We start from the raw sequence: 11408 nt of genomic DNA on the forward strand, positions 1-11408 counted from the left end.
TACCACTAGGGGGGTCTCCCACCACTCTCTGTGAAGGCTGAAGCCCAGGGTGACCTGCCCTGTTCATCATGGATACTGTGGTGTTTGTATCATAGAGATGGACGTTTCTGTCAGCCCCAGGTATTGATTAGATGAGTTTATTAGTCACATGCACAGGTGTAATTTGTGTAACAGCAGGGTACGGAGACATTTTTAAGCTCCAAGCTCCAACAGTGCAGGTAAAAAAAAAGTGAATGAAACGATAATAAAAAAATAACAATATACATATTTACAACCACAACAATGATAAATGTCCATTGGGGGGTGGGGGCAGGGTAAATGTCAGTTGGGGGGTGAAGAGTGCCCATGGGGGGGCAGCGGGCAGGAAGTCCGGGGGGGCGGGTAGCTGTCTAGCGGTGATTATTCAGCAGCCTGATGGTCTGGGTGTAGAAGCTATAGGCCAGTCTGACAGTTTTTGCAGTACTGAGTGATGGAAGCGGGGAGAACAGGCAGTTGCTCTGGTGGCAGAGGGTCCCTGATGATCTTCTTGGCCTTCCTGCGACACGTGGTGTTTTAGGTGTCCCGAAGGACAGGCAGTGTGAACCCAATGTTGTGTTCAAATGGGCTTCTGTAGAGCCTTGCGGTCAGCGGCGGTGGAGTTGCCATACCAGGCTGTGATGCAGCTCGACAGTGTGCTCTCAATGGTGCTCTTGTAGAACACTGTGAGGACCCTCGGGGAAAGGCATCAAGCCTCCTGAGGTCGAAGACTCGCAGTCTTGCCTTCTTCACCACAGTGTCTGTGTGGTTTGACCATTTCAGCTCCTTGGAGATGTGTACGCCGAGGAACTTAAATGTTTTTTTCCCTTTTCCATGGCAGTCCCGTTGATGAGGATGGGGGGCATCCAGCCTGGTTCCTCCTGGTTTGCTGATTTTTAGGGAGAGGTTATTTACCTGGCACCACACCATCAGAGTGCCTACCTCCTCTCTGTAGGCCTTCTCATCGTTGTTGGTAATCAGGCCTACTACTGTCATGTCGTCAGCGAACTTGATGATGGAGTTGGAACTGTGTGAGGCCACGCAGTCGTGGGTATAGAGGGAGTACAGGAGGGGGCTGAGGATGCACCCTTGTGGGGGCTCCGTGTTAATTATCAGTGCAGTGGATGTGTTGTCGTCTACCCTCACCACCTGGGGGCGGCCCGTCAGGAAGTCCAGGATCCAGTTGCAGAGGAAGGTGTTCAGTCGCAGGGTCCTTAGCTTAGTGATGAGCTTGGAGGACACTATGTTAGGTGTTAAGCTTGTGTTCATTTTTTAAATAATTAAAATACCAAAAAGCAATTGTGTTGAATTTCTTTCTTTTTTGGGGGGGATTTTCAAAATGTTGTTTGGTAAATAAAAATGGTACAGAACAAAAATGTGTAGCTTACCCTGTCCCGCAGCTCAACTTACCCCATAAGTTTTGTAAACTGTAATGTTTAAATACATGCAGATTATTTCCAGGGATACACAACATCCTGAAATATACTGAACAAAAATATAAAATGCAATATGCAACAATTTCCCACAATTTACTGAGTTACAGTTCATATACGGAAATCAGTCAATTGAAATAAATTCAATAGGCCCTAATCAATGGATTTTACATGACATGAAATACAGTTGGTCACAGATCTCTGTGTATTCAAATTGGCAACAATAAAAATGCAATTGTGTTTGTTGTCCGTAGCTTATGCCTGCCCATACAATAACCCCACCACCACCATGGGGCACTCTGTTCATAACACTGACATCAGAAACCGCTTGCCCACAGGATGCTATATACGTGGTCTGCAGTTGCAATTTCACAAAAACAACATAAGAGGCAGGAAGTGAACATTCAATTCTCTGGCAACAGCTCTGGTGGACATTCCTGCAGTCAGCATGCCAATTGCAAGCTCCCTGAATGTATGAAAAGGCTCAACTTACCCCACTCTCCCCTACTTTCAAAAACAATCTGTGACAAGTATAATAACTTCTCACTATGTTGATAAATACATTTTAGAATACTCTGTAAAAGGTTCAACATCACTACTCTGCCTCATCATACACATTCTTTCCTCAGTTCACCTCATCCAGCTGTGCAGCTGTATCTGTGCATGCACACGGGTTCGCTTCACGTTGCTACAACATGGTAGCTGTGGTACCAAAACCGCAGAGAAGTTAAGCCTCACGCTTAGTAGTTGCGCAAATTGACCCACTACTGTTGTTTACTTTGTGCATGTACATCATCTAGCGGAGTCTAGCTTTAATGCAGGGTTTGATTGAAATGTCAGAAGCTATCGAGTGGAATGGCTTATTTCGATGTTATTGAGTGGAATGGTTTTTCTTCTGGTGTATCCTGAGGTAGATCCTCTCTGAGAACCTCTTCTCGCAGTGCCTACAGCCTTTCTCCCATGTGAACCTTCAGGTGCTTCTTCAGATGGTGCTGATGGGAAAACTTCTTCTCACACTGGGGGCAGGTGAAGGGTTTCTCCCCTGTGTGAACTCTCTGGTGCCTCTTCAGGTTGGACGAGTCGGAGAAACTGGCCAGGCACAGGTGGCAGCCGAAAGGTTTCTCCCCCGTGTGCATCCTCTGGTGGATCTCCACCTGTTTTGGGAAACTGAAGGCTTTCCCACAGAATGGACACAGAAAGCGCTTCTCTTTGCCACCGGATCTACTGATAGCGTCACTACTACTGTTATTTGCCAATGGGCTTGTGTAGCCATTTAGTGTTGAGGCACTGGCATTGTCTGAGGTCTGGTTTAACATTAGGAGAGTGTGAGGAGGATGAAGACCAGGGAGTGTCTGTGTTGTCGCAGGGTCCATGTTCCAGTTGATAGATCCTATAGAAGGCAGGCTGAAGGCAGCATCTGTTAGGGGGTTAACCTGAGGTGCCATCAGTCTCTCTGAATCACAACTATAGGAGCAGGACGGAGCGTCGCTAGCCGAGTCTGTATCTGTTCCCTCCTGCTGCATATGTACACCTCCTCGTCCCCGCAGACCAAATCTACGCCTCGCCCTGGTCTCAGCCAGTCTGTTGTCATGGATACTAAGTTTGGTTGTTGTTTTGTGTTCGACAGTCTGTTTCTGGTTGTGGTTAACAGCGTTGTTCCCCAGCCCAGAGTTAAGGACACTGTCCCATCCACAGGACTCCACTATGTCACCTCTGGTCCTTGCATGCTCAGTGGCTGCACCGGTCTGGGAATCCAAGATGGATGCCCAGTCTCCTCTGTTAGCCTCCAGCCAACCACCTGTATGTTTTTGTATGTAAACACAAGTTGTATTGATATAATTTTATGAATTAAGAAAAATAAGAACACATAGCCAGGTGCATCACTATCCCCATTGAATATCTATTACTGTATGGAGGCTATATGTATTTCTCCCTTACCTTGCTCCCCCATCTTTAATCCACTCAGCAGGTCAATGCTCTCTGGTTCGTCTTCTATTGTCTCCTCTTTGACCAGCAGCAGATCAGGCTTCCCATCCTCCATGTCTACTGACTTTAGTGAGATACAGAGTGAGGATATTGGATCAAGAAATCTGATTGGAGCACCATCTGATTGGGAGCATCTTCTGATTGGGCAATGAGGGATTTCTATGAGTACTATGCAAAAGTGTTAGTTGATTTTATTACTTGACATTCTTTAATGGTTTGAACATTGAAAAGGCATGGTCCCACACTAAATTAATGAAGACCTGGGCCCTGATCCACAGAGTCTCAGAGTAGGAGTACTGATACAGGATCAGTTCCCCACCCATCTACATAACCTTATTCATAATTATATTAAAGGCTTCCACTGATCCTAGATCAGCACTCGTTCTCTGAGAGGGTTTGTGGATACAGGCCCTGACCTAATACCATACAGACAGTAGTTCACAGTGGGCTCACCTCAGTGAGACTATGTGTGGTACTGTGCAGCTCAGGAGGAGATGTAGTCTGGTTGTCCTCCATGATCATGGTCCCCTCAGGGTTCCCAAGACCCTCCTCACACCCCTCCTCCTTTACCAACAGCAACTCGGGACTCTCCTCCTGGAAGAAACAGGTGATACAGACAAACACACTTTCAACATGGAGCGTTTACCTATCCTCAGTACGTTTGAGTCCTATACTGTAGTTACAGAATTACTTAATTGTTGTTAAACCCATCATTGTGGACATAAATATCATGTGGGTAAATAGTCAGCTATGATACGTCAAAAGTCAATGCCTGGATGCAATATTTTACTCGGGAATATTCAACACTGAAATAATTTACTCTCGTTATTCCAATTGCATCTGTGGATCTTTTCTGCTGACAACAATAAATTCAAATAAAATAAAATTGTCACATGCGCCGCATACAACAAGTGTAGACCTTACTGTGTAATGCTAACTTACAAGCCTTTAACCAACAGTGCGGTTCAAGAAGAGTTAAGAAAATATTGACCAAATAAACTAAAGTAGAAAAATTATAAAAAAGTAACAATAAAATAAGAGGCTATAAAAAGGAGTTACCGGTACCGAGCCAGTGTGCGGGTTTACAGGTTAGTTGAGGTAATTTGACATGTAGGTAGGGGTGAAGTGACTATGCATAGATAATAAAACAGTAAATAGCAGCAGTGTACAAAACAAATGGGGTCCGGTGACCATTTGATTAATTGTTCAGAAGTCTTATGACTTGGGGGTAGAAGCTGTTAAGGAGCCTTTTGGTCCTAGACGGCAAGCTCCGATACTGCTTGCCGTGCGGTAGCAGAGAAAACAGTCTGTGACTGGAGTCTGACAATTTTTAGGGCCTTCCTCTGACACCGCCTGGTATAGAGGTCCTGGATGGCAGGAAGCTTGGCCCCAGTGATGTACTGGGCCGTACGCAATACCCTCTGTAGCGCCTTACGGTCAGTTGTCATACCAGGCCGTGACCAGTTAGGATGCTTTCGATGGTGCAGCTGTAGAACTTTGAGAATCTGGGGACCTATGCCAAATCTTTTCAGTCTCCTGAGGGGGAAAAGGTTTTGTTGTGCCCTCTTCACGACTGTCTTGGTGTGTTTGGACCATGATAGTTTGTTGGTGATGTGGACACCAAGGAACCTAGACGGCAAGCTCCGATACTGCTTGCCGTGCGGTAGCAGAGAAAACAGTCTGTGACTGGAGTCTGACAATTTTTAGGGCCTTCCTCTGACACCGCCTGGTATAGAGGTCCTGGATGGCAGGAAGCTTGGCCCCAGTGATGTACTGGGCCGTACGCAATACCCTCTGTAGCGCCTTACGGTCAGTTGTCATACCAGGCCGTGACCAGTTAGGATGCTTTCGATGGTGCAGCTGTAGAACTTTGAGAATCTGGGGACCTATGCCAAATCTTTTCAGTCTCCTGAGGGGGAAAAGGTTTTGTTGTGCCCTCTTCACGACTGTCTTGGTGTGTTTGGACCATGATAGTTTGTTGGTGATGTGGACACCAAGGAACTTGAAGCTATCAACCCGCTCCACTACAGCCCCGTCGATGTTAATGGGGGCCTGTTCGGCCTGCCTTTTCTTGTAGTCCATGATCAGCTCCTTTGTCTTGCTCACATTGAGGGCGAGGTTGTTGTCCTGGCGCACCACACTGACCTCCTCCCTATAGGCTGTCCATCCATTGTTGGTGATCAGGCCTACCACTTGTGTCATCAGCAAACTTAATGATGGTGTTGGAGTCGTGTTTGGCCACGCAGTCATGGGTGAACAGGGAGTACAGGTGGGGACTAAGTACACACCCCTGAGGGGCCCCAGTGTTGAGGATCAGCATGGTAGACATGTTGTTGCCTACCCTTACCACCTGGGGGTGGCCCGTCAAGAAGTCCAGGATCCAGTTGTAGAGGGAGGTGTTAAGTCCCAGGGTCCTTAGCTTTGTGATGCGCTTCGTGGGCACTATGGTGTTGAACGCTGAGCTGTAGTCAATGAACAGCATTCTCACATAGGTGTTCCTTTTGTCCAGGTGGGAAAGGGCAGTGTGGAGTGTGATTGAGATTGCATCATCTGTGGATCTGTTGGGGCGGTATGTGGATTGGAGTGGGTCTAGGGTATCCGGGAGGATGCTGTTGATGTGAGCCATGACCAGCCTTTCAAAGCACTTCATGGCTACCAATGTGAGTGCTATGGGGCAGTAATCATTTAGGCAGGTTACCTTCACTTCCTTGGGCACAGGGACTAGCAGGTGGTCTGCTTGAAACATGTAGGTATTACAGACTCGGTCAGGGAGATGTTGAAAATGTCAGTGAAGACACTTGCCAGTTGGTCTGGCATGCTTTGAGTACATGTCCTGGTAATCCATCTGGCCCCACGGCTTTGTGAATGTGGACCTGTTTAAAGGTCTTGCTCACATTGGCTACCGAGAGCGTTATCACACAGTCATCCAGAACAGCTGGTGCTCTCGTGCATGCTTCAGTGTTGCTTGCCTCGAAGCAAGCATTAAAAGGCATTTATCTTGTCTGGTAGGCTCGCGTCACTGGGCAGCTCGCATCTGGGTTTCCCTTGGTAGTCTGTAATAGTTTAAGCCCTGCCACAGCCGACGAGCGTGAGAGCCGGTGTAGTAGGATTCAATCTTAATCCTGTATTGATGCTTTGCTTGTTTGATGGTTTGTCTGAGGACATAGAGGTATTTCTTATAAGCTTCCGGGTTAGAGTCCCGCTCCTTGAAAGCGGCAGCTCTAGCCTTTAGCTCGATGCGGATGTTGCCTGTAATCCATGGCTTCTGGTTGGGATTTGGACATACGGTCACTGTGGGGACGGCGTTGTCAATACACTTATTGATGAAGCTGATGACTGAGGTGGTATACTCCTCAATGTCACTGGATAAATCCCGGAACATATTCCAGTCTGTGCTAGCAAAACAGTCCTGTAGCGTAGCATCTGCGTCATCTGACCACTTCCGTATTGAGCGAGTCAGTGGTACCTCCTGCTTTAGTTTTTGCTTGTAAACAGGAATCAGGAGGATAGAATTATGGTAAGATTTGCCAAATGCAGGGCGGGGGAGAGCTTTGTATGCATCTGTGTGTGCAGTAAAGGTGGTCTAGTTTTTCCCCCTCTGGTTACACATGTGACATGCTGGTAAAAATATGGTAAAACATATAAGTTTGCCTGCATTCAAGTCCCCGGCCACTAGGAGCGCCGCTTCTGGATGAGCATTTTCTTGTTTGCTTGTAGTTGGTTGAGTGCGGTCTTAGTGCCAGCATCGGTCTGTGGTGGTAAATAGAAGGCTACGAATAATATAGAGAACTCTTGGTAGATAGTGTGGTCTACAGCTTATCTTAAGGTACTCTAGCTCAGGCAAGCAATACCTCGAAACTTCTTTAATATTAGACATTGCGCACCAGCTGTTATTGACAAATACACACACACCCCCGCCCCTCGTCTTACCAGACGTAGCTTCTTCTCTGTTCTGCTGATGCATGGAAAATCCTGCCAGCTCTATATTATCCATGTCTTCGTTCATCCAACACTCGGTGAAACATAAGATATTACAGTTTTTAATGTTCCGTTGGTAGGATAATCTTAATCATAGGTCATCAATTTTATTTTCCAATGATTGCACGTTAGCTAGTAGAACGGATGGCAGTGGGAGTTTACTCGCTCGCCTACGGATTCTCAGAAGGCAGCCCGACCTGCGCCCCCTTTTCCTCCATCTTTTCTTCACGCAAATGACGGGGATTATGGCCTGTTCCCGGGAAAGTAGTATATCCTTCTCATCGAACTCGTTAAAGGAAAAAGCTTCTTCTAGCTCAAGGTGAATAATCTCTGTTCCTATGTCGGTAAGTTATTTTTGGTCATAAGCGACGGTAGCAGCAACATTATGTACAACAAAAGTTAAGCAACGCAAAAAAACGAACAAAATAGCACAGTTAAGAGCATGTAAAAATTCAGCGATCCTCTTCGGCACCATCTTAATATCTACTAAATTGTAGTTCATACCCAAACGAAAAGAACAGGGCTGTGTGAATCGGAAGGTGCCATCGACGTGGACACTGAGTCGCGATCCCTGACTCTACACATTTTGCGATGGGGCGGAGAGAAATGTTTGCAGTTTTGAATATGATATCCGAGTGAGAGTGACAAACATAATCAATGGGGGCCCCCCAGTCGGTAATTTGACCATGATCACTACAAGTTTAGATAGCTGGCTGGACTTACCAATCTTAAAAAAGTTAGCTGACATGGGCTAATTGCTCAGCAGTCAGTGACTGACACAAGATTAACTGCTGATGCACAACCAAATTTAAAAAAATATATATATATAAAAAATTATATCTGTTTTTGGAAATTGATATGCGGGCCGGCAGTTGTCCATCTCTGCTCTAAACCCAAGGACATGTTGCCAGGATCCATCTCTCCTCTAAACCTAAGGATATGTTGCCAGGGTCCATCTATGTAGTGTAAGAACAAGACAGATCATCAACACCAATATCTAACGCGTCACAATTACCACGAGAAGGAACCGCCCTCTGGCTCTGGTGAAATACCGGTAAATACTCTGAGCTGGGAGCAGGACGACAGCCCAGTCTCCCCAGGCCCAGTCTCTCTGATCTGTGTGTCAAAGTCTCTGTGTCTGTCTCTGACTTGAGGACGGCTTTCAACTGACCTCTGTCATGCTGCGTCGGGTCCTGGCCTGGGGCCCGGCGGCGAGGTCTTTCGGAACTACAGGGTGCGCTACTCCGGCGGCTGCTCCAGTTTGGATGTCTCTGCTGTGCCGTGGGTCCTCCTCTCCTTCAGACCTCTCCTGCTTGACCCCAGGACCTGCAGCCTCTACATCTGCAGACTGACACAAGAAGAGAGGAGGTTATTATCGGTACATTAGTAGAATTGGATAACAATGTCATGGGGAAGTCTCACAAGCACCCCTATGGCAGATAAATAAGGATGTACATGTAAGCAAGTGAACAGGCCACATTTTCTGTACTTAAAATGTTATGTCACACTATAACACTAACCTCTATCACAATAACATTCTGCATTGAGGTTCCACTCCCCTCATCTATAGCTATGGGTTTGTCATTTCTCCACACGTTGTGTCCGGCTGGCTTCACAAAGCTCCTGTGGCCTCCAGTGAGATGTCCTTCATGTAAGAGAGTGATTGGGGGGTTAAGTTAGGTACTGTCAATGCTCAATGCTATATTGTACACTATTGACCCTGTCTACAATTGGCAAGGATGTAAGGTAACACTTCTTATAACTTCTTGATACACAATTTATTGAGCGATGTATTATGTTCTATGCATCACATTGTTTTCATTGTATATAATAATATGAAATTCAGTACATCAAGAATCTGGTTAGAATAGTGTTTTTCTTTGTGCAATAATAATTTGTTTTTAATTGACCTGCCTGGTAAAATAAAATTGTGCTCAGTAATCAGGAGCTAGCATTGCATACTATCCAACAACTGACCAAGACCCAATTCTAGGTAACAACACATCGGAACATATGCGCTGATGGGAACCGGGAGACAGGTCACGCAGCCTTCTGCAAAAAGTACCTCTTGCCATTCCTCTGTATCGGTCAAGGATCTTGACACTACTGGGACGACTGGCGAGGACGCGCTCTCTCGTTGTCCTCTCTGCGCGCTCCTGTTCCAACTTCAGATCCAGTAGCTGTAGTTTTCTCCGCAATGCCCTGTTTTCTTTTTGGCTATGAGTTATTTCCAAACGAAACACTGCATAGTCGTCGTCTACGAGTTTACAGATATCTGCCACGGCTGCATTCGCTAGCACCTCCATGATGGAGGCAATTTGAGTGTGAAAAACCATACAGTTAGTAACGTTAGCCATTGTTAGCAGGTAAAGTAACTAGCCTTACCTAGATAACATATATCAACCAAGGCCTCTCCAACGCGAATTAAATATTACATTGGGGTAAGTATGTAATGCTTTGCTGTTAAATTAGTCATATTTTGAGTTCCATGTCGTTAATAATCGTCTAAATAACAATAGAAAACGCTGAAGTTTAAATTGCTCTTGGTCACTGTTTACTTTCGTTTGCACTTTAGAGAAAGGATATTATTGGTTGGCGTCATGGCTCAAAGGGCGTGGCAAATGAAAAGGGGTATGCGTGCTGTTCATTGACTTACGGTAATGCTTATTACGTTACATCAACCAATTCATGATTAGTATATTTCGATCTGTTTCTCTAGCGTACACAGATACAAAGTCATAATTATGGCTGAACTCTGCCTATTTTTACAATTTCTCTTAACATTGATTTTTACACCTAACCTTAAATTAAGACCAGAAAGCTCATTTTTATTTTCATGTATTTTTATGATATAACCAATTTAGACTTTGGCTGTGTTATCTAGTGAAAACCCTTTCAAACTCAGAGCAGTAAATTACCTAAAAAGAACGGCTGGCTAGATCATATCGGTGGCAAGGTTCGAAGGAAATTATATTTCTAAATGATAAACACGCAAATAAATGGGGCTTTGTACATTCTGATGGGTTTTATACTGTTTAATGAAACTTCAACCAAAATCTGGAATATAGTGGTCACTTTGAATGCAGCGTATGACATAACGAATTAAAAAGCCAGGGAAGGTTATTGTAACAGGGTAGGAACCAATGTTGGTCAGTGTTTCCCAGTGGACCCTAATGAACGTTACATGAAATGTTTCGCTTACTGTAGCTGAAATATTTATGCTTTGCCTGTTCCTCTTCGATTTATGATATACCGTTGCACAAACAACATGTTCGGCCTACACCAGGTATCCGGCTAGATAGCTGCGTTTGCTCTAACTAGGTGCGATTAGCATTAGCTAATACGATTTATTTTAGCCAAACTTGCTAAGAAAAGACACACTAGCTGTTTGCAGACAGTAAGATACACAAACTAATAGTGAAATTATAGAATGCATTGACCATGCAGACTGTCACTGCAAGTGGTAGTTGTGACTCGTGGTAAGCAGCAAAACATGCTCTCCTTGAGTGACACCGAGTGCAGGGCTTGGTTTGTGTGGAAGGGAGACTACTCAAGTCGCAAACTATAAAAACGGACATTACACTGGCTTAACACGTTTATCAAACCAAACACTGAAAGACCGTTATACAAGTAAAAACACAAACTACCGCTATATAGTCAAATATGATATACCGCCTGGCCCTACTTTACATTATCACTATAATATTTCAGCCAAAGAATGGTTCCCAGATATTCTCTGTGTACATCTCAAGACACGCTGCTACGACTTCTCCCAGTTGTGGACACTCCTGTGTCTGAAAATGTTACTCAGGCGGGAGAAGCTCTTGTAACATAGTTTGCACTTGAAGGGCCTCTCCTTGGTGTGAACGGTCTGGTGCTGCTTCACATATTTCACCTTAGTAAAGTGCTTCCCACACGTGGGGCAGGCATGCGGTTTGTCGCTGTCCGTCCTAATGCTCAGCCTCCCACGTTGTGACCCAATGACACCAGAAGAGG

General features: G+C 45.3%; 1 protein-coding gene across 1 annotated transcript; it reads right to left on the reverse strand.

The window, feature by feature from the left end:
- Positions 1-123: 123 nt before the first annotated feature.
- Positions 124-10005, reverse strand: LOC110498481. The gene is made up of 6 exons (XM_021575118.2): positions 9478-10005; positions 8933-9057; positions 8584-8760; positions 3888-4028; positions 3387-3498; positions 124-3246 (listed from the first exon to the last, which is right to left on the reverse strand). The coding sequence occupies exons 1-6, from the start codon at positions 9767-9769 to the stop codon at positions 2393-2395; spliced, it is 1701 nt and encodes a 566-aa protein (XP_021430793.2). The 5' UTR covers positions 9770-10005; the 3' UTR covers positions 124-2392.
- Positions 10006-11408: the final 1403 nt, after the last annotated feature.

The sequence above is a fragment of the Oncorhynchus mykiss genome, chromosome 19 (genome assembly GCF_013265735.2).
Source record: "Oncorhynchus mykiss isolate Arlee chromosome 19, USDA_OmykA_1.1, whole genome shotgun sequence".
Classification (NCBI taxonomy): Eukaryota; Metazoa; Chordata; class Actinopteri; order Salmoniformes; family Salmonidae; genus Oncorhynchus; species Oncorhynchus mykiss.

Bases quoted from the DNA above. Each gene is read 5' to 3' on its own strand.
- LOC110498481 (XM_021575118.2), bottom strand. From the start codon at position 9,769: ATGGCTAACGTTACTAACTGTATGGTTTTTCACACTCAAATTGCCTCC. The intron at 8,761-8,932 runs GTTAGTGTTATA...TTCTTGTGTCAG, and splicing joins AGAATGTTATTGTGATAGAG to TCTGCAGATGTAGAGGCTGC. The intron at 3,247-3,386 runs GTAAGGGAGAAA...AAAAACATACAG, and splicing joins ATTAAAGATGGGGGAGCAAG to GTGGTTGGCTGGAGGCTAAC.